This window comes from Cryptomeria japonica, chromosome 8 (genome assembly GCF_030272615.1).
Source record: "Cryptomeria japonica chromosome 8, Sugi_1.0, whole genome shotgun sequence".
Taxonomy (NCBI): Eukaryota; Viridiplantae; Streptophyta; class Pinopsida; order Cupressales; family Cupressaceae; genus Cryptomeria; species Cryptomeria japonica.
In genome coordinates, this window is record NC_081412.1 from 378,756,610 (window position 1) to 378,781,038 (window position 24,429).

The 24,429-nt window shown below is 36.6% G+C and overlaps 1 protein-coding gene across 1 annotated transcript; it reads right to left on the reverse strand.

Moving 5' to 3' along the window:
- Nucleotides 1–21,527: 21,527 nt before the first annotated feature.
- On the reverse strand, nt 21,528–23,306 carry LOC131062659 (probable methyltransferase TCM_000168). Its single transcript, XM_057996372.2, has 5 exons — nt 23,191–23,306; nt 22,988–23,077; nt 22,514–22,894; nt 22,145–22,420; nt 21,528–21,921 (listed from the first exon to the last, which is right to left on the reverse strand). The coding sequence occupies exons 2-5, from the start codon at nt 23,054–23,056 to the stop codon at nt 21,529–21,531; spliced, it is 1,119 nt and encodes a 372-aa protein (XP_057852355.2). The 5' UTR covers nt 23,057–23,077; nt 23,191–23,306; the 3' UTR covers nt 21,528.
- Between the last annotated feature and the right edge of the window lie 1,123 nt (nt 23,307–24,429).

Sequence of the window (24,429 nt, forward strand, 5' to 3'; positions counted from 1 at the left end):
TGTCCCTTTGAAAATAATCTCTCTTTGTAGCGATAGTCTGAAGGTCCTCCCTCAAATAATTATCCTCTCTCCTCACCTGATCCACCTTCATTTGCAAACTATCTTCCCTGGCCCTCTTTATCCCCAACTCCTCCTCTAGACTTTGTTCCCTCTCTCTCGCAGCATCCCTGTCGGCCACCACCCTATCATGCTTTTCCTACATCACCCCTACCTCTCCTAGCACCTCTCCCTGCACTTGTACATTGGGGATATCCATAGGCTCCCCCACCTCTTCCCCCTCAACCTCTATCATTACTGCACCAATATGTGTTGCTATGGCCTGCACCTGTAAAGGTACCTCTTCTTGAGGCACCTGTTGTCCCCCCTCCTCCTCCACGGAACCTACCTTCACCCCCTAGCTCCTCCAACTCCCGCCTTGTCTTTTGGCCCATCCTCCTCTCCTCCGACCACCTCTTCCACTGAAGGTCATAGCTCGTCCTCCTCCAGTAACCCTTATATGGTAAGTCTCACTGGTCTATGTGCCTCCCACTAGCAAGTGTAAGGACCTGTACAACCTAGATCCTCTCCCACCTGCAGGCGCTCATCCCAAGTAATCCTTTGTGTTGCATACCATCTCACTTGAACCTCGAGCGGTCCCATTGTCTCCCCCCATGTAGTTGTCTCTCGAGTAATTCACGAATGTGTCCCCTCATGCCCAACAATATCCTGTATATGCTCAAACTACCTCATGATGTGACGCGGTAGGTATTGATTGATAACATGGATTATTCATTTGAACAACCAACACTCCAACTACACTCATATGAGTTGTCAGTTCTCCTGCCATCGCTCACTATCCATAAAGGGCCACCAAGTGAAGAACCGCATCTCATCAATCACTCTCCTCCAGAACCACATGGCTCCCACCTTGGTGTAATGAAGTAGTCCCCTGTACCGATCAACATATGGGAATCTTTTCCTCCTATCTTGCACTCCCATTGGTTGCGTCACTATGATAAGCTCCCAAGACCACATGTGTAGCAAAGTGACACCTATGTTGAGGTTAGTATAACCTCAATAGACACACATATGCATGTCTTGATACAATTGTCCGAGCATCACTACTCCCCATGCATAAGTCACATAATCCTCCACCATCTAGTATACACAAGGGGCCCATCTAATGGAGAATCCATGCCTGCTCAGGTTCGGCATCACACAACCACTTATCAGGCCGCATATGAACAATACTAAATGAGGAATCTGCCAAATTTGCATCACCTGCCCAAGGTGCATCCTCGTCTGATATATTGGCAACACGTCATGCTCACAAATCCACAAGTAGTAATATCCTCTATCTAGTCTATACTATGGGATAACACCTCTTATGGGGATCTTCAAGATCCTCCAAACATCCAGTAAGGTGATGCTAGCCTCCCCAGTCAGTAGGTGAAATGTACAAGTCTGGTTGTCCTAGCGCTCCATGAGCGTTGTCATCATCATTGTGTGTGACCTGATTCAGGGCCACCTCCCAACGAATCCCAATGCCATCGCGCTCAAGATTTCTCGCTCGTGTGCTCTCAATTGTTTGTATAGCCTCATGGTCGAAGGCTAGTGCTCTCGAGATGTGAGAGGGCCCTCATCCGCCTACATCCAATCAATTCACCTCATTAGCCTTTTTATTATCCTATTCTATCCTATTCTAGCCTATACCTATCCTATGCTAGTCATGGGGTATCTAAGTGCCCCCATGAACCACCTTTCATCCCCTTTCCATCCCCCCTTTCCCTTTTCTTACCTCCTTGGTGGAGACGTCACGCCACAGGTGGAGATATAATTCGACAATCTTTGCCCTCTTTTGATCCTCTACCCACAGAACAGTGTCTGCGTGAACGATGATCCACTTGCGCAGACAGGGTTCTACCTTCCTAGATCCTTTAATGTCTACGAAGGCGTTGAACACCTGTGAAAGTGTTGATCCCTAGTGCAAATGCCAAAATGGTGATTGACGTAATTATCCCTAATTAATGACCTAACCTACCAAATCACAAAGCGGGTTTGGCATACTCAGCAATTGGCCATACTTGGTTGGTCGCTCATGTCATGAGACTCTCTCTGTCTGATGTTGGTGGTGTGGAATGCATGCCATTTTGCTCCTCATGCTCTGGGCTCTCCAAATATCCAAAGGTATACGTGACAATGACCCTTCTGTTGGGTCTCAAATCAACAGATTGGATAGGTTCTAAGGAAATGCCAACTCCTATGATCAAGCCTTCCAATTGACTTGGCCAACTTATAGAGTGAACCTGTTTGGTTGTTAACTCTCTCACTTCAGGCTCTGCAGAACCTAGGCGGGTATACCTATTCACCAGTTGTCTTTAATGACCGGTGCTTTTTATAGCAGATTAAGTGTCCTGATCTGGTTTCCTCCTATCTCAGAATGGCATAAGTTCCTAGGATGGAGATATAGCAGATGAGTTCAAGATTGTTGTTGTAGAAGCTATTCGATCTATGTTTCCTACTTAGTTACTCTTGTTGTTTTAAAATAACATATGATGAATATGGTGATAAGTGTAATCTGTAAATAGCCAGTGCCTTCTTCATTGTTTGGGCTACAGAGTCATTATATTTTAGGACTTACTGTGCGAACTTGTGAGACAGTTTTTTAACCCACCCCTTCATGGACCTGTCGGTTATTATTTCTTTTGAGATCAATTGAATGCTTACATCATAAGTTGCTTGAATGAGTTTAACCCTACCTTTAAGGGACCATTCAAGTAAGCACTGCGAAGAACAATTATAATTCGCAAGCAGAACTTTTATTTCAATCTTATAACATACAACATAAATTTCATTCGAAGAATATGAATAACCTTATCTCTTTAGATAATATCACAAGCGATTGCCAAAAACAAAATGAAATAATCCACAACACATACGCAAAGAAAAATGACTAATCATACCATGTATTCCATCAAAATTTGTATAACAGAAAACTTACAGGTTGTCATACATTGCTATCTTGTTCCTATGTATCTCTTCTTACAATATTACAAAAACCTCTCTCATATATATATGAGAGCAAAAGTCATTTATGAAAAGACGTGTCTTTTCAAAATACTAATTGTTAATTTGAATATTCCTAACAAACTTAAGTAAAAAGAGATTAAGAATTCCTAAATGATGAATATAATCATCTTCTTTAAAAGTCTTGATCTTAACACTCTGTTTCTTCAACTCTTGTCCTTGTGAAAGGTATTCGAAGATCATCTGGTTGACGGTAGGGGCCATGTCTTTGCTTCGGTCCAACCTTGACAGAGCCCGATCCTTGATGTTTACAAGTTCATTCCGCAAATCTTCCATGGACATTACTCCTCCTTCTTTATAAAACGAGGGCATTCCAATAGGGCTCCCATCATCCAATTCTTTAAGATCTCGCTTTAGCATATCTTCAAATTTAACATGATCTTCTATATATGAGGTCCCTTCAGCCTTCTCCTCTGGCGTCATCACATCAACACTATTTATCACCTCATGCAATCATGCTTTTAACCTTTCATGCTCTCTTAATGCTTTTATGGTTCCAATGTACACCCTCCAGTAATGTTCGACATGTATAAGCATGGTGTTGAATCGGTGTTCAATGATGTCATTAACCAATCTATCCATCTTTTGCTGGATATTATTTACCTATTTGGTAGCCTTATCTGCTTGATACTTCCAATACAGAGCATCAGAAACATCATCCAAGCTCTGTCCTATGGGATATGAGGCATATTCATTTAAGAGAGTCCCTGTCTCAAGTTGTAATATTTTCATTTGTAACTTCTAATTCTCCTCTTTAGATTTTTCATACAAGCCTTTATAGGTAATATTTTCCCTAGCCAAAAACTCCGTCTGATCCAAATTTAATTTGGCTACATCCAGGTTCAACTTTGCAGTGACCCTAGGGTCAGTCTTTCCAACCTGATGAATCATGAGGTGTCCAAAGGTTTCTTCAATATCCACAATAATTGGCCTTTTTCCTTTCGGATATAATGCCCATTGTAGGAGAGCCTTTTGATCAGGATCATACCTGGAGCCTAGGAACAATTTATCTATCTCTTGAGGCAACACTTGTTGATTCAAGTCCTGCTTCTTCAAGAATCCATCAAACAAAAGTGCTGAATTTATGTCCCAACCAGAAAAGATGATAACACCAGCCTCTTTTAATATTTTCCTCCCTTTCTCAGGGGTCATATCTTTCATGAGGGTATCGATCTCATCCTGTAGTCTTTTCATCTGTTCTTCTTCTGGTCTCCCAACCATACTTCATTTCACATGGGCCCCTTTATACTAGTACAAGAATGAAAGGAATTCCCTCGAAGAGGTGAATCCGTCATCAGCAACAAAGTCTTCATGCTCTGTCATCCTTATATCAACCACATCTTTAATGTTGAATTCACCAGTGTCCACATCCACCTCTGCTTCAAAACCAGGGGGATAATCTTCTCTAGGAGAGTCAGCAGGGATGCTACTAGCAGCTGATTTCGGTGACATGTGAGCCAATGGTTGACTATCCTTTTCAGTATTGATAAAATGAAGGAATTGTGGGGGCACTCTATGCATAATCTCTACTTCATGTTGAAGTAGCCTTTTGGCTATCTCCAAAGGGTCTTGGAGGTTTCCAAGTAAGTCTCCATCCACCATCCCCCTTGCTCTTTTCCATTTGAAGGCTTCCCAAGTCATTTCGCTTCTTTCTCTCAAAACCCTGGCCTCTTCCCTTTCAAGGTTCTTGATTAAATCATCTGGCATTTTAGCCACATGTATTCCGGCTTTTAGTTTTTGTGACGCCCTGGCAGCTCTTATATATCCCTCAGGATCAAAGTTCTCTCTAGGATCACCCAGAGTCATGCCATAATAATCTAATTTATTTTGAAGTAAATGATAGCTTTTGGAACTTTTAACAATAAAATCAGAAAACACCAATAACCCTGGAACAATGGATTGTTTACCAAAATCCGTAAGATGTTTAGCACTGACAGCAGATAATTGTCTCACAATCTCTAGGCTAGCCACCCCGTTTGGTACTGTAATTGGAAGCATGTATGGCTTTCCTTCATACCCAAATACCCTGATTTCTGTATGATTAATGTGGCAATACCAGTCACCCCAGTTGTGATCAATCTGAGACTCTGGAGAGAAGTCTTTTGGCCTAAGGAATCTCTTAATTTCAGGGGACAGAGTATAATCTCTATGTTGTCCAAAGGCCGCACTAAGGGGTTTCACAAAATATTCCTGAAAGTGCCAGTATTGGTTGTTCACGAATCTTTGATCCCATGCAGAAACCCACAACTGAACTGGTTTCTTCAAACCATTCTTATCATAAGCTCTGATGCAGAAATCATCTGACCAGAAATTGATTTCTTGTCCACAATAAAGAATGATGTGCATCAATAAAGAGTACAATGAGAAATGGACATTCACAAGGTCTCCTTTCAAATTTTCCAACCCATGATTTAGGGCATCTGCAACATAAGTGGCATAGTCAAATGACCTAGGGTCTTTCGATTGTAAATCAGTACATAGAACCATAACCCCAATATCCATGAGAGGATTAGCCTCTAAGCCTAATACTTGGGCTGCAGCATAGTATGTATACTTAAAATATGGATGGAATTGGTTGACATCAAATGGCACCTTGTCATTTTTGCTGAATGGAACAAAGGACCCGCCCACTTTTGGCCGGTGAATGGGTAATCTCCACGTCCTGTAGATGTCTTCCAAGTTAAAGAATTCTCGCGACAGTTTCTGCATATCAATTTTCTCTTCTACTTCCCAGTCTAGATCAAATACCATATCAATACTCTGTTTTTTAATCACCACCAAGGGATTCCCTCGGTAGTCGCATATGGTTTTGGTTCTTGGATCATAGCAAACTACCAGAGCTTTCATTAATTCAACATCCACAAATACATTCGGGACTACCAATTTCCCTAAGTTTTTCTTCCATAGGTTACTTATGGGCTCAGGAGCATCCCTTCTCTTGTAACTAAACAGGAACAACTCATGTCCTCTGATTTCAGTCCATATGTCTCCCAGATGTTCAAATCTATCCTCCAATCCTTCTTCTTCACTCTTGATCTTTTTAGACCTCACACTAGATGTCGGGCACTAGTCTAGCAAATCCTGAGTCAAAGCTCTACCTTCCTTTTTCTATCTTTTGGGCTTCTCTTCAGGGTTTAATTCTTTCCCTTTTCTACTCTTTTTAGAAGAAGAAGAAGGTTCCATAATTTCAGTAAATACGAGAAATCACACTTACTTGGAGAATTGTCTAACTCTTCTGATTGTCGTTCACGAACTTCAGCAAATTCCTTGCAACTTTCAGTCTCTTGGCATCAATCTGGTTCTTATGAAGATTCGATCAATTCAGCTGTAATTGCATGGGCAACTTGTGCACAGTTAATGTCTCTGCATCTATAATGGCTATTCAAATGTTTAAACTTAATTGCAGATGTGACATTCTTCACTTGGGCTTTTAACTCTTTCGCGGGAAGTACTGTTCAACTGAAATGATTGTAAATCGAGTTTTCGATGAAACCCTTGTCTTTGGCCGAATACTTTGATCTTTCATCGAAAGCTCACTTTCCTCGATATCACTTCATCGGCGAATAGCCCATGTCGAAAAACCATTTTCTAGTTTCCTCGAAATCATCTTTTCCTCGATGAACTGTCTTTCGATGAGTCATTCATAAGTTTCATCGAAATCATATTTCGATGAGTTCTGTTCTTCGGTGAAAGTTCATGCAAGCTCTTTGAAAGTCTTTTTTCTTCGATATCCCCTTTATCAATAAAACCCCTCTATTTTTTTTCGATATAATGTTATCGATGAGATTTGCTTTTCGATGAATGCTTTTTAAGTTTCTTCGACAGTTGTATCTCCTCGACTTCACTTTTTTCTTTTTTCTTTTTGCTTTTCACTTTTCGATGAAACTGGAGTATCGATGAGCGGCTTCCTTCATTTATCGAAAGTGATATTCCGCCGAAGACATCTTTACGTAGTGTTTTACACATCATGCTCTATTTCGATGAAAGTATTCTTTCGGTGAAACTCCTTTTAAGATGCTCGATATGATATTTTGGCCGATAATCTTTTAGTTTTCACGCCTATGGGAAGATTTTTTTTTATTTCAAATATAGTGTTCAACACCTTCCTTGGGCCCTATGTGGCTTATGTAGGGCCCTTTGTGGCCCCCTTTTTTGCACCCTTCTTTTGTCTTGCTCTTCTTCCCCTATTCTTATTCTTTCTTTCTTCTTTCTTCTATTCTTGTTCATTCTTTTTTCAAGAATTTTCCTGAAATTTTTCAAAATTTCTCAATTAAAATTCTCGAGGGGGCATATACCACCCGCATCTTCATGCTAGGGCATCGTTTTTCTATCTTTTACCCATCGCCAATTTTGTCGTTGTGTAAAAGAGGGGAAACATGTAGACGCTTAAATTAATTAATTTAACCTTGCTACATAATTAATTAATTTAACCTTGCTACATAATTAATTTAATTATGTTACCCTTTATTCTTCTCAGTATTAATTAAAATTAATTTAATTAATCTTGTCACTATAGCCACATAATTAATTTATCAAATAAATAAATTATTCACATTCTTCTAAAGTCACTCAAATATTTAATTCTTCTAATCCCCTTTAAATTTAATTAATTTTAATTAATTAACTTAACAAAAGTGATTCCTACAAATCACTTTCCTTAATCCCTCATTTAGGCTAATTAATTCTTGTAGAAGCTTCATTAACATTATTCTCTAATTTTTAATTCCTCCACTCATTCTCTCTCCTCATGTCACATCCTCCCAACTTTCCCAATTGCTTTTTAATCACTCATTAACCCACTTAAACCCTCTCCTTAATCATTTGTAAAACTTAATCACCTTGATTAGAGAGAAGTCAACCATTTTCCATAAATGGTTTTTTCCCTCCACCTTCCAAACCTTAAATACACCAACTTTGGTCATTTCAAGGATTTCAAATTTCCTCTCTTCCCCATGCACTCTCATTTTCCCAAGGACTTTTTTATTCTTTTTCCCTTTTCATTTTCCCATGCACCTCATTATTTGGGAATTTTTAATTCCCTTGTCCTCCCCCAATGATTTTTTAATTCATTTTTGTCCTCCCCCAATGAATTTTTAATTCATTTTTGTCTTCCCAATGTACTTGAGGATATCTTCCCCGTGTACATTGTAGAGTGTGGAAACAAGAAATGCATTTATGGAAAATCTCTTCGTCTCCACACCATGTCCTCTCAATCCACTTCATCCATTTCCTTCAATCTCAACCCTTGATCGATTTTCAATCTCAACTATTCATTCCTCCTTGCAATCTATAAATTGGGGTCTCCTCCCCTTCATTCCATATCTCATACTCATGCAAATTCATGCTATTGTTTTGTTCTTAAGATCATCCTTGTGCATCACCATTATAGGAAGTTTAGTTTCCTATCCATAGTCATTCATTTGCAAATCATCCAACCCTTATCCATCCATCCATCCATATCCACTCTAGTTATTGTGTGTGAACAATACACAACCATCTTGGAGCTCATCAAATCAAGTCAAGATAGGGCACTTCTTCACATCATCCAAAGCTCAATCTGAAGGAGAAAGACAAGATTGCAAGGTATAATGGATTTTAGTTTTATGATTTGAATGTTTTATGTTTGATTAACTAACTATTGCATCACTTTGTAATTTTTGTCCCTCTTCAACCTCGATAATCAAAATGTCTCAACCATTAATATTATTCTCAAAATTTTATCTCAAGAGCACAAGTGGTCACATGGAAAGAGCAAGAGAATAAATCAACTGATGAGACAATAAATTATGATCCATGTGTGGAGGAAAAAGCGAGACTAGGTTAACATGCCCTAATCTCACTTTCAACCACACACTTGTGGAATACGAAAGAGCTTAGAGGTATCACACAATTGGCTACTTCTTTTTGTGGAAGAGAGAGCCACGGGCTACCTATTAGGATTTCTATTCCTTTGTTGCAATTGAAAGATAAAATGATGCAAGTTCAATCCCTAACCCCAAAGTGCAAGTATGAACTAATAACAAGATTGCAGAATTGAACTTAAACAATGGAAAGCTGTAAACACAAGGACAAGACAAGAATGTAAATGCGTACCCGGTGTTAAAATATGAATGAAAATGTTTAGGACAGGGGCGTGGGCGCCACTGTCCTGATTCTGCCCCTAAAACTGCTCTGAAAACTATTGTTTTTGCACTCTGGAAAAGCTGTAAAAAATGCTGAAAATGCTGTCTGTCAGGAGGACCAGGGCGCCCAGCGCCCCTATCCCAGGGACCAGGGCGCCCAGCGCCCCTGTCCTGGTAGGACTAGGGCGCCCCATGCCCCTGTCCTGGTCTTTTGCTCTGAAATTTGGTGGGAAGGTCTGTCTTAGTCTGCTTCTTTCGGATCTATAACTTGCGGCATCGTCCGAATCCCGAAACCTGCACTTATATCTGAAAAGGATATGGTGGGCGGCTATATAGGGTTTTGCCTTAGTCAAACCCCCACTTCGGTGATTTCCACCTCCACGAATAGCCAAGTTGTATTGTAAAATGTATTGTGTGTGCAGACCTAGTGTGTGTGCAAGGTCCTTAAATGCAAGAAAGCAAACTAGAGCAACCTAGAAAGTAAACCCTAATTGCTTGTAAATGATAATGTAAATGCTCTAAATCAAGATGCAACGTGATCTAAAGAATGAATACAACTGATATGTTGAAGCTTATGCAAAGACATGAAAACAACATGAAATCATACCCAACCCCAAGGGAGGGGTACAAGCCAATCTTCAGTCGGTAATCTCCTATTGTTCTTCAATGTCTTCCAAGCCCTAAATGGATGAATGAATGATAAATTCTTGATAGAGGAATGTTGAATGTTGTTGAAGTCTTCAAAGATCTGCTCTTTCGCTGCATATGAGGTTCCTGAAAACAAAAATCGGATCCTTTCAAATGAAGAAAGAGAGCTCTTATGTAGGAAACCCTAGGTCGTAATTTCGTCTTTTGGCCGACCTAGAGATTGAATCCCCCGCCAATTTCTTGGGGTTAAGCTTTATTTTATGATTGGATCGCGCTCCTAAAATTTTGGGAAAAATGTCCGGGACCATGTGCACTCCGGGCACCACGGTCCCGACAACTTTTCACCAAATTTTCAGGGCCCTCGGATATGATGATTTTAGAGAGAATCCCGAAGTTACAGGTGATTTCGAGATGTTTTGACCCCCGAAACCAAGCCCCCAAGCTCAAAATAGGATTTAATTAGGGTTTTTGATTGAGTGATGTATTGGAGGAATAAATTGAAAGGGGCACACTTTAATGAAAGGGCCCAACTTTATGATATGGGAGATGATAAAATAGGACCTTAGACCTAATTAATTTGATTAATTAAGTGCTAAAGGGGAAATGCAATGCAAATGCAAAATGCGCCAGGGCGGGTGCTAAACTAGGTGTGAAATTGTACCACCCTAGCAAGTGCGTACAATTTAGGACACTACAATCCAATAACTAGAAAAGTGTGTTATGATATGGGCTCATGGGGAAAGGAGAAAGGAAACATGGATTCCATGGGCTAGAAAGTTGTGTTATGCTAGGTGATCTATGAGAGCACAAGTTATTCAAGACAACAAGTTGTGTTATGTTGTGTGATCCATGTGAATAGGAAAGGAAGAGTCAAAAGGTGTAGCATGTTGTGTTATGTTAGTCAACTAATCTTGAAAAAAGGGAAATTTCCAAGAAAAGCTTTATTTTTACAAGGCAATTGATTGGTGCAAATTGGAAAAGGAGATTCAAAAGGTCTAGAAAGTTGTGTTATGCTATTCAACTCATCCTAAAATATGGTTCAAGGAGAGTCAAAAAGTCTAACAGGTTTTGTTATGCTAGTCAACTCATATTAAAATATGGTACAAGGAGAGTCAAAAGGTCTAGCAAGTTGTGTTATGCTATTCAACTCATCTTGAAATATTACATTGCAAGAAGAGTCAAAAGGTCTATCAAGTTGTGTTATGCTATTAAGCTCATCTTGAAATACAATGCAAGGAGTCAAAATCTCTAACAAGTTTTGTTGTGCTAGTCAACTCACCCTAAAAAATGAAGGATTTTTCTAAGCAAACAATTGCGAAAGGTGTTATCAGGACACCATAACAAGGATAACAAAAAAAAAATGTCTATAAGGAAAACCACAACAAAATGAAACTGTGAATGAGCATCAAGGAGGTTGCATATATTCCCCCCTCTTAAGATGCCAACATAGCCCTATGTTGATGTCTTAAGGTATAAAGAAATAGAGCAAGGATAAACATCTTCATCACCAAGGAGATATCCTTTAAACAATAGTGCATTTACACTCCAAGCCAAAGAGGGCATAACTATTTGAAGCAAGGAAGAGATAGTTGTAAAAGACATATCTTGCAACAAATGTAAAGGGATCATTTTGAGGGATGCATAATGAAAAGAGGAAATAGATATTTGTTCACAAGACACATACCTCAAGGGGATATCTTGGACCAAAATAACATCTTTGACCAAAGGAAAAGAAATAAAATTGAGGATGCACTTTCAACACCTAGAAGAGATCCTTTATAAAAATAATTTCAAGCAAGGAAGAGGTCATAACCAAGGAAACACACCTCCAATCAAGGGAAAAATCCTTGGGCGAGTTCACAATAATGGTTCCCACTTTCACCCACAAAGGAAAAATGTGATGGTAGAAAAAATATTTCAGAGGGAGTTCGTTCATACTGGGGGTGTTCTAATGAGCTACCCTTTGTGGTTCGAGTGAACCCCCCACTTTGCTTGAACCCCCCCTTTTGAGCGGACCACCTTTAACCGTCATTTTTGTCAATTTTTTTTATATTAGGGGGGTTATTCGAACCCCCCTTCATTCAAAGGTATTTAGGGGGGTTCATTTGAACCCCCTTTTTTATACTTCTTTGAAACTTTTTACAAATTTCTGTAGATTTTTGGCCTTCAAACCTCTGGTTGAAGGCTCAAATGGAACAATCTTGACAACCCAAAATGTAGTATGGTAGTCCTCAAAGAAATCTTTCCAATGACTATAATTTTATTATATATTGAGTTTATTATGAACTTATTTTTAAAATTTTACCAAACATAGGTTTTTCACAGAACATGAACTTCTTTGTTCAATGCATTAAGAAAAATAGTAAACTAATTCAAAACAAATTCTTAAAAATATCTATGCACTAGGTATTGATGTCTTTTTTCTACCAAAAAAATAAATGAATTTGATATATATAGAACAAGTTATCTGTTCAACCATACACCTATGTCTAAATTATAATTAGTTTGACTTTAAAAATTAATAAAATGAAAAGTATTCAACAAACCAACTGCATGCACTAGTTATTGATGTTATAAAGCAAAATTCAAAATAATTGAGTTTTTATCATTTATAGAAAAAAAGACAAAAAAAGATGTGTTTCAGGATGCACATCACTCTTAAAAAATGTTGTTTGTTGTAAAAAACTACTTTTTGAGGGAGATGGAAAAATCAATACAATTTTCTTCAAAAAAATTCGAAAAAAAATATATTTAGAATCTATAGGCAAGATGTTATAAATCGCTAGTTTACATCATCTTCAAATTCTTAACAATTTAAAAGTTATAGGTGTCGGAAAGTGAAGGTTTTTTTTCAAAATGTTCATCTAAGTGTCAAAGTTGGCCAAAAGTGGGAACCAATATTATGAGTTCACCCTTGTTCCATATTTCCAAGATATTATCCAGTGTACCCTTATTTAGAAATCATATGAAGCCAGCTACGTAATGTGCTTTCAATGGTGAAGGAAAATGACTTTCATTATGGGTTTAGTTGAAATTTGTTATGTAAGGGCATGTTAAAGGGTTAAAGAAATGAATAGATGAGGAAGGAAGATGCTTTGTAGGAAGATTCTTATTTCTATCATCACTATTCGTATCCACTTTGTTAGGTTGGGAATAAGTCTTCTCATCATCTAAATCTTCATCTTTACTCAATGTTATATTAGGAGATAAATCGTGAATAAAATGCATAACATCATCTTGTCTGAAAATATGTAGGTGATTAAGATAAGATCTAGGAGAATATGGAGGATCTAGAGTGATAGATGTACTAAGATTAACATGTTTACCTTGTGCCTCTTGCACCAAAGAACCTTCGTGAGAGGAGGATCCATTATTACTCTTCAATGTTGCATCTCCATTAGAGAGATCATTGATAGGAGCATTGATTATTTTCACATAAAAGAAGATACTCTAGGAGAGGTACAAGCACAATTCATTTCAATATCATCTTTAACATTATCAAGAATTGCATTTGAAACATCTATCAAAGCTTTTATGAAATTCAAATATTCCATTAACATCTTGTTGGCATTGAAGTTTTCATTGATGTCAACATGTGTGTGTGCAGAGTTGAGAAGTAGCAGTAGATTAGTTCATGTTGGAAGAGTTGATGCATGATGATGAGGTTTCAAAGGAATGTCGACGAGGCTGCAGATGTAGTAGGAGAGATCATAGTGATTAGGTTGATGAATTGTTGCAGGCTCCCACAATGCCATATGATGTGTTTATGAAGTTCATGTTGGATGTCCTGGTGCTAGGGTTGTGAAAAACAAGAAATCATGTATATCGGCAAGACTCCACTAGGTTATACCGATTTCAGTATGATCTGATAAATATGCATCACAAGTTATATCGGGATATCTCTATCGATTAAGTGGTGTGCAAGTGAAGTGGTCATATGGCAATAACTATACCGATACCGAGTTGCGTGGTGGAAAATGTTATTGACATAAGCCTGGCCAATATTGGGTCGTGCAAAGTATGTGGTTTGTTGGATCGGGATAGCAATGCTGAAAACTAGAGCTGAGATACACATCAGAATAGTGGACAAAGGTGGAGTAGTGTTTTCAAGTAATGTCGATAGTGTTAATTACTCTGACAATCACTATGTCGGAATAGCTATGCGGACCAAGTGACCAAGAATACCTATCGGGTTAGCTTTTCAAGGCAGAATGACTAATTTCCTCTATGCTGATAGACCAAACTATTTCGACCTCTTGCTTATCGGAATACCTTATACCGACAAAGACACCATCAGGGTCGCATACAAGATCGAGACAACTATTCCGACAAAGGAGAACAAAGAGAAGACTCCCACGTAAGTTCATCGGTATAACATATGTTGGCTTGTTAAAGGAGTGTGGATATGTATTTTCAGAGTAACTATGTTGATAGAGGAAAAAGAAGAGTTGACCTCTTGGTTAGATCATCAGTATAATCTATGTCGATGGGGTTTGTTACTGCAGAGTTTGTGTATTGGGATAACTTTGCTGATGAAGGTTGTCACCATGGAGGTTGTGACCAAAGTAACCTAAGTCGATGAAGGTGAGTAGACGGTATGAAATCGGAGTAACTTGTTCTATCATTTTGACAAGTTTTCCCTATGCCGATAGTTATGAATACTCTGATGAATGGATGTTTGGACCGAGGTCTTTCAATTTGAGATAACTTATGTCGATTGAGAGTGTCAACATGGATTTTGAGCTTCGGGATAGCCTATGGCGATAGGTGAAATCAAAGGTGAGACCTTTCATCTAAGTAATCAATGTTGTGGAAAGGGTTCAAAGGAATCGAATGGACATTGCGATAGCTAGTGAAGACAAAATAGAGGCAAGAAGTCAACCCGATAGTTAAAGCTATATCGATGAAGCTCTAAGAAATCAACTTCGGGATAGTATATGGTGATAAGGGAAATCAAAAGGGAGTTTCTTATCGGAATAACTCATGCTGACAGAAGAAATCAAAGGCATCAAATAGTCATCGGAATAGGTTATAAAGGCGGAGTAAGTGCAAGATGTTAACCCGATAGTTAAAACTATTCTGATAGCAAGTGAGAAATGTGAATTCGGGATTTCTATAGTGATGAACATTTTTTGCAGACCGCATAACACGAAAGGTTATCCATAGTGTGAAGATCAACTAATCTGAGCAGCTTGATTGCCCACATGGCAGTTGACCTGTCTTGACTGAGTGACCTAGATGACTAATGTGAAGACACATGTTCCCCAAGTGATCAAGAAGATATACTAGGATGTTGAATGAGGCATTTGGTTGATAAAATCAATGCAGAGGCCGACAAAGGTTGAAGAATTCATTAATGATAGTTTTGTTGCAGACAGGTGATGGGCTTGAGGTGATCAACTGTGGTAGGATCAGATCTTTTGGACAAATTGAGCTTACTAAAATTAGTAACCCAGTACAAAGACAAAAAGAAAAATTAGAGCGGGGACATTTATTGCAGATGATCGATCCAAAGATGGCTGTGTGAACAAGTAGCAGAGCATACAGAGAATGACTCATTGTTCAGCCTAAGGTGTTTTTTGATGTGGCGCGTGGAATCGCCACAATGACGGCTGAGATCAAAACTTCCTAGTTGGATCCAGCAAATCGATGGCTCAAATTCAAAGTCTATGAAAGATATAGGTTGGCGGGTCTTGAAATTTGGATTGCCAACTAGACCGACTGAATGAATGATCTGCAAGCTACATTGAAAATTGTACAAATTGAGATGTATGATAACGAGGAAAGATGTGATCTTGTCTGATCTGTGATGAGTTAAGACTAGACCGACTTGATGTAATGGTACATAATGAATGTAACTATGATGAGAAGAACATGGTAGTGAATGTGATCTATCTGGGGTAGTTGGTTTGTAGTGAGATAAACAAAGAGTAGTTGTAGAAATAGAGGAGAGAGAGCTGCAAAAGTGTGGTTGAATTGTTTTTTGCTAAATATAAAGAAAGGTGAACAAAGAAGGTGGTGCAGCAACCGATCTGATAGGTGTGTAGTTGTAGAAGGACCACAAAGAGATAGAGAGCAGAAAACAAAGATAGGGCAGAGAGGAAGAAGTGTTTCGAGTAGAGAGCAGAGACCTCATATAAAAAGTGCAGAGCTAGAGCAGATAGTATAGCAAGGTAGAAGACATATACAATGAAGAGAACAAAGAAAAATACAAACAAAACAACAAAAAACAAAAGACATAGCATAAAAGAAGAAGAATTGAGATAGAGACTTAAGGTTAAAGTGTAGATAAGAGTTTAGTCTATCTCAAGAGCAGATTCTTTGAGAGTTACAAAATATCATTTGTAACAGGGAGCTTAACTTGTGTTTGATTATTACTCATTGTTATCTTTGAGTGGGTACTTAGAGCTAGGGGTTGGTGTTCCTTGGATTGGTGCCCTAGAGATAGGGGTTGGTGCTCCTTTGGGTTGTAGTCCATAAAACTGTAGGGGTTGGTGCCCTAAATGTTGTAATCTATTTTACCTGTGAGGCTAGATTGGAGTAGTAGACTCCAACAACATTTCTCATCGAGGTTTTTCCCCATCATGGATTTTTCTCGTATATTCTTGTGTTATGGATATGTGTCTTATGTGTGTGTGCTCATTTATTTGATACCTCTGCTCATTGCTTGATGATTAAAGTTATTGTTTCTTATATCTTTAGGAAGTGAAAGTTTTTATTGATTACCACTGATTCACCCCCCTCTCAGTGGTCCATTGTGTTCCAAAACGTCTTTAAAATTATGATCATATAGCGACATGAAATATGTATGAAAACTTTGAGAAATGAATTGAATGTAGGAATTTTTTTTTAAACCCTCATAATACAATTTATTAAAGTGTTATGAATGAATTCAAGAAACATGAAGTGAATGAGGCTATTATCCAACACATGATTTTGGTAAAAATAGCTAATAAGAAATGAAATCACATGTGAAATGGCAAACCAATTAGATTTTTTAAATTCCAATATGAAAAAATAGATCTAAAAACACCTAATCAGATATATGTAAAATGTTAAAAGCGTCAAGTTCACCAAAATGTAATAGTGGTGAATTGGACTCCAAAATGTATATAATGCGAGTTCATATATGATGTATTTTAGAAATGATTGCAAATATGAATCAATGAAATGCACATGAATCAGATTTAAAAAATAAAGATCAAAAGTAAGCATAAGAGTCATCAGGTTCACCAAAATGTGATAGGTTGGAAAATATGTATTCACTAGTTTAGCTATGTAAACAAGGAATCAACCCTACTTTCAACTTTAGTTACATTAAAGAGGGATGAAATCACTAGATTTAATCCCAAATATTTGTAGAGAGTATTGAATGTTGATTGACTTTTATTCCTTCTTTGTTTGAGTTAAAAATGAACTATGGAAATGTAAGATCTAGGGCTAATGATGTAGAAATGACAGGATTCAATGTATATAGACAATCTCAGATCAAATATGCAAATATAATGTACATATCTGGAAATAGGAGGGAGAGATGAACTTATGTCTGAAATTTGGATGCAAAAAAGTGAGACAGTTTTTCTTGGGGCGCCTTTGTCCTCGAGCTCGGGTGTAGACAATAGATATCCTTTTGGAATTAGGATGATGTTCTAAGTGTTTCCTTGAAGTTTCGTTAGAAAAGTGTCAAACAAATGCACTCGGGGTGACCTAGTCCTCCAATTTCTACCTCTACAAAAGTTGGTTTTGTGTGTCTTAGTTTTCTCTTTCCAAATTTGTATCTATCATCTTTGGATCTTGTCACCTGCACATACAAAGAAGGAAAATAGTGTTGTTGATAGGGATTTACTTAGGTCAAACCCTGAGTTTGGAATTAACCCTATGATTTAGTTGAAATTAAAAGGAAAATTCGGAAGTAAAATGTTGAATGTCATACCTCGATCTTGTTAAAGTTTATGGTGGTTGATGATGCAATTCTCTTTGAATGTGATCACAAGTGTTGATGCAATAACGTGACAAGACATAAAGGAGTCAATCATGAAAAGCATGCTTGCATGAAGATTGTTGTAAGTTGCTTCTTCATAATTCTTAGATTTCAAGAATACTTTGAAGGATATGATGGGATGAAATGTTGCCTTGATGCTTGATATCATGGATGGAATAGATTGCAGATGCATGATGAAATGAATTGAAAGAATGATCCTATATATGGTTCTCAAGGTATTTTTAAAATTAGGCCAAACTCGAACAGTCATATTAAGGCATTGGGATCAAGAACCAATTGGTAGGAACTTGACATTGGACATAGTGAAATTTGGGCCTAGTTTTGACAGACAAGGATGCCCTGCGTACCCTTTTCTAGGACAAGGGTGCCCCAAATGCCCTTGTCAACCCAAAATAGGGTGAATAAGATATGGATAAGGTGCACACTGTCGAGGAAAAAGGTTTGGATCACCATGCAGATATATGACATCATTTTTGCAGTACAAAATGCCAAAAATGGGCTTGGATAAGAGTTAAGAGAAAACACACTAAAGAAAGGGCACAAAAAAGTAGCTTAAACTTGTAAAGGGTTACAATTTATGATGTTGATAATAGTTATTAAATACATGAACTATCAAAAAGGGGCAAAGATAAAGACTCTTGATGAGATAAAATAAGTGGCAAGGTCATGACCTAAATATATCTTATGCCCCTCAAGGCTTTTAATAACCATAAATCTTTTTGTCACATGCACTATAAAAATGGATGGGAAGATCATGGAAGTCAAGAAGAAATGTAGCACAATTATTAACAACAACAAGAATCTAGGGTGAAGTTAGAAGATTTGGAAGACACATAGAGGGAATATAGGATAGTTTGAGCTAAAGTTGGCTTATCTGCAAGCATCTAAGAGATATATCAGTTATATAAAGTCAGGGCACCAAAGAATCCTCATTAAACCACCACTTCTATGGATCCTTTGAAGGAGTTAACAAAGCAAGATAATTGGAAAATTTTATGTGGATTCAAGCAAGGATGAGGTAGTCTTTTAGGCACCAATGTGAGGTCGAATAGTCAACAAAAAGAATGAAAAATCCATTTAATGGCCTAAAAAGCAGATCCTTTTTCTCCATGAGGAATAAAAAATAGATGACACAAGGGCATATTTTAGTCAATTCTTACCTTCTTTCTAAATTATTGTAACTTCTTAGCTTCTTTCTATTAGAAATCTATTTTGTAACTCACAAAATAGACATTTTTGACTAAAAATAGCACTCATTTTCATATTTTCAAAGTAAGAGATTGACATTATGAGACTTGTATTGTTGTTACAATGCCTTTTATCAATGAAATTGATCTATTTGCCTACTCAAGTGTTGTTTTACTATGTGTAACCTCATGATCAATTGATGTATGTCTTTGTGATTTTCATAAAAATCCTTCAATATATGTTTTACTCCAAGCACCTTTCGATAGAATTGCACATCTTTTATTGTAGTGTGTAAGCTGCGTAATGGATGTGAGTAGTTTAGTTGTGAGGAAACCTCTTTTCCTTCAAAAAACTATGAGTCATTCAACCTTCTTATGAAATAGTGATCCACAAATGTGTGGAAACTCTTGAGTTTTATGAGGAGCAACCTGGTCATTGAATGATTGTGTATCACAATAGTAGTACAAGTTTTGAAAATTCATTTAGTGCATCACCCGACATAGTTTGAGGTTTTCTTCCAAGCTATTTGTTTTCCCTTTTATTAGCAATTCATTGGTTTAGTCTAGCTTAGGTGATATTCCAAGGGAACCAACCCTCTCTAGGGGTTGGTCTCAACAATAAGAGTCCACACACACTCTATGAGGCAATCTCATGTTTCAATATGTAGTTGAGTTGATAGGTCAACAAAGGTGCAAGCCTCGTTGATAACAAAAAGAAAAGAGAGGCAATAAAGGCATTCGATCTTTTGCAACCCTTAGTTATTCCTAGCCAATAATGGGAAGAAGTCTCCATGAATTTTATTAAAGGTCTCCCAAAATATAAAGGTAAGGATTTCATCATGGTAGTGGTAGATAAATTCATCATATATATCCCTATTTTATTACATTATATCATCTTTTTGTTCCAAGTATAGTGGAAAAATCATTTTTGGAGAAAATATAAAAGCTACATGACACACCTAGGATTATTTTTTGTGAATATAATCTTATCTTTACAAATGATTTTGGGATAGATTTATTATCTTATTTGGCACTCGGTCATATCATAGTTCTTCATACGATCATCAATCCAATAGGTAAGCTTAAGTTGTCAATATGTTTTTGGAAAGGTGTGTATGTTGACCAACACCATAGTGAAAGGAATTTAAAAATTAGGGACTAAGTTTTCTTAAGATTTCAACCTTATGAGGAAATTCCATGAAGCAACAAACAAAGAATGACAAGTTAATCCCACAAATATTATGGGCCATATCAAATCATGCAAAAGATATAATATATCACCTACAAGCTTAAGCCATCTCCAACAATAAAGATATATCTATTTTTACAAGTTTCATATTTGAAGAAATTGATTGAGAATAATATCTCTTCATAGAAAGAATTATAGATTTAGTTGAAGGAATAACCATATTGGAGCTAAAATTAATACTTCAAATATGTACAAAGAAGTTAAGGACTAAAACACTCATCGAGTACCTTATTTAGTGAAAGAATTCACTAGTTGCATGTGAGTCTATGAAGTGAATATATAGAAGTATCCACACTTGATTAGCATTGATAATAATGCTTCTCTAAAGAGGAGTGTGATATGCCCTTAATATTAGAGTGTGCATAGATAGTGAGTAATGTACAACATCAACATATTTTTTTTAATTCTCACCCACCTTGTCATTATAAAGATCTAAAAAAAGAATCTAAATCTGTGATGATGAAAATCAATTTAAATAAATACAAAAATAAAAATAAATAATTAAAATATTATAATTTTTTTAAAAAATTAACGCATGTTTTATTTAATTTATACATAAATTTTTATCTCATTTATATAATTTTTAGTATGATTTTTGTACAATATAAACAATCTAATTGATATTACTATTTTCATATTTAAATTGATATTTAACTTGTTAAATTTAAAAATATATTTGTGTATTATAAACAGTCTAATTGATATTACTATTTTCATATTTTAATTGATATTTAACTCATTAAATTTAAAAATATATTATTTATATTTAAAATAATCAAAAAGTCTAAATAAGTAATTCTAAATCTCAATACAATATTTATAAATCAAATAACATTTTTCTTTTCCCACCCCCAAAGACTTTGTATAGCATTTGAATACTCCTACTTTGATTTTCGATTTTAATACTATAAAATTTATTTTTAAACATTATGTGCTTAGGGTAAAAAATGAAAGTAATATGCAAATAAATACAACAATTATTAATTTTAAATGTAGTTTTGTTCAAATTAATTTTTTTTATAAATTAATTCTAAAAATGTATGTAGATAAAACCACTCCAAACATTAAACTATGGCAGATATGAGAATTTTTTAAAGAAGAAAAACTTATACATTTGTTTTTCTTTGCAAACGGCTTATTTGTTAAAGTAGAAGCACATACAATTTATTGTTTAATAATATATTAAGTTACATGTTGAATATAAAATAATTTGACAATACTTATTCTATTGTATTTCTTTAAAATCTAAGAGAGTCAACAACAACTTATCTTTGTTGGCATAGTTGAAATGGAGACATTTCGTTCAAGTGTTAATGCTGTTATTGGTGACTGGTTCATATATTCTTCAACTTGTATGATGTTGGCTGTAAGAATCTCTGCATATCTATTGAAGATAGCTTCCACTACCCTTTCTCCAAAATGATATGAAATTAGACTCTCTAAAACTGCTCTCGCTTGTGCACACATAAATTTTCCCTTCTCATTATCATCCAACTTATTTGTACTACTACCAAGTCCCCCAATCATAACTTCAAGTCCCACAATAGTAAAAGAGCCTTCTCTGTAGATTTCACATCTTAATTCATCTTCAGATACGCTATAAAGGGGCAAGTTGAAAGAATCTAACCTTTCTTCTTCTATAATTCCCTAGAATCAACAACAAATTAAAAGTTGAGAATAAAAAAATAATTCAAATCTAAGTAAATCATAAATAATTGAATGTGTTTAACATAAAAATAAAAGAAATCAAATAAGTTTAATTTTTAATGTTTGAGAAAAACTTTTCTTAAAATAATAAAAATTTCAGAAGAAGCAATAAACAGATCAAACTAGCAATATAGTGATTAACCTTGTCCCCTATAGAACAAACCTGAAAGACCAAATCCTTAATGGCAAACCCTAAAGTTTCCCACAAGAAGGCCAGGTGAGAGGGCTGCCTTCTGTCTGCACTTAAGCGGCTGGGCAACACCAGAAACATCCGCCCTCCTTCCACCACCTCTTTTGCCCGTGCTCTCAAAAACCCATTGAAATCCTTTTGATACTGTGCAAAGTAAGCATCTCCGACTCCTTCAGGCCCCTGCTCTGATATGTGTATTCTTCCTTTGTTCCACCACTTGCTATTCTTATCTTCTATTTCTGGGGGTACCTATCCACATTAAATTCAGAGAGTCGGTGAGTCTGTATATGCACATAATTACTATTTGTTCTGAAGAATTTAGCTCACCCCTTTGTTAATTACCTGCGAGAGCCAGTTTAGGCAGTTAGAAGAATGGACGAAATGGAGACTGCGGGACGGAAAAAGACGGGTATGGAAAGAGCCGGGGACGCCAGCCACCGAATAAGATCTTTCCGCCGGCGGGGCAGCTAATAAAAGTTTGAAAAGTGTATTGAAATCTGAAGATGGAAGGTCGTTGTAGAAGATCTGAAACTCAGGAACCCTAATTCCTTTGTGGGCATATTTGTTTCGGATTTCTGATGTGATTATTTGAGTGATGAAGAGTGTATTGGGCCCGGATGAGCAACCCAGATCTGCAATGCACAGTGTCTCGCAATCAAATATGGTTTTCCAGGATCTAATGCTTTCTTCTAGCCATAGTCTTGCTCTCAATAAAATGTTCTTCTGCATTGCACACCAGATCCAATTGGGTGAGTCATAGATAACATCTGTCAGAGTTAAAAACGGCTTTGGAGAAAAAGAAAAAGGATATCATACCTGCAAAATGGAATTTTGAGCATAGCTGGAGTCTCCATCGCCCGCATTCATAGAAATGACTTTCTCCATCTTTTGTTTGGCTCTGGAACGCTGGATTCAGATGAGATATGGTCAAACAAATAAGGTTTGCCTCTCTCTTTTAATATTTTGTAATAAATGAATGAAAGAAAGATTAGGCCAAAGAATTCAAGAATAGCACACACCTTCAGAACAGGACACCAAAGCTTTAAACAGTCTGCTGTTTTGTTCAGTTTTGTTTCCCCAATTGTCCCAATTTGTAATAATGTTGAACGTCAAAAATTAAGGAATAATGAACATTTTAGTCAAACCTTGTGTTCCCAATCTTACTGTTTAAGTTTATTTCTTACTTTTGAAAAAGCATTTAAAGTATATTGAAAAGATAGTTGGAATCTTTTTTATCTTTTTTAATTTTTTGTGGAGCAGCTACTCTTTAAAAAATGAAAATAGGTTGTGGAAAAAAGAGGGGCTTGAAATAAACAACATAATAATATAAGAACAAATGAGATGAGATGGTCAAACATGTGATCTATTAGAATAAGTTTTAGTTCTCTATTTCAACATTTGGTAATAATGTGGAACAAGAATTCCTCATCAGATGTGTCATGGATGATGAAATTGAAGGATAATGAACATTTTAGTCTAATTTCATGTTCCCAATGCTACTGTTTAAGTCTACTCTTTTATTTTAAAAAACATTTAAAGTGTACTCATACAATTTTTTTATTATGGAAAAAGGATAGTTGGAATCTTTTCTTATTTTTGTAGTTGAAAATACACTGAAAAAAAGAAGGGCTTGAAATAAGCAACAACCTAGTCTACTTTCTTATTAAAAAAAGAGGGGCTTGAAATAAGAAACCACCTAGGGGAGAGTAGCCGATATGTGCATGGGGTCCTAAACGTGGGATAGTAAAGGGGTGGTTAGGGGCTCATATTTAGCCACCTGATCACCCAATACATATCAACGTATAAGTCAAAAACAACCATATTTTAGCCCATTTAAAAATAGAAGAAAATCTGTAAAAATATTTGTCCAACCATCATATAAATATATATATTAATTTTAAAATTACCATCAAAAGGTAACTGTCAAAGAAGTGAGAGTACATCGATCAAATCCTATCCATATCACTAACACATTCTACCCTGCCCATACTGGGTTACACACTCTCAAACTAGGTGTCCACATTAACCAAAAACAACCAAAACATACATACAGACCTATCCTTCGCCACCCTATTAAGACAACATAATTTTAACAAGACATTGCCACATCAAATCCCACTGACCCAAAAGATGACCATCATATGTCCCTATGTGCCTACTACACCATGACCCTTTTAAAAGCTAGCAGATAGTGTGTCCCATCTGTCCAGCTTTCATCGAACACCTACTGGTCACCTCAACTCATATTCCACTTGCAT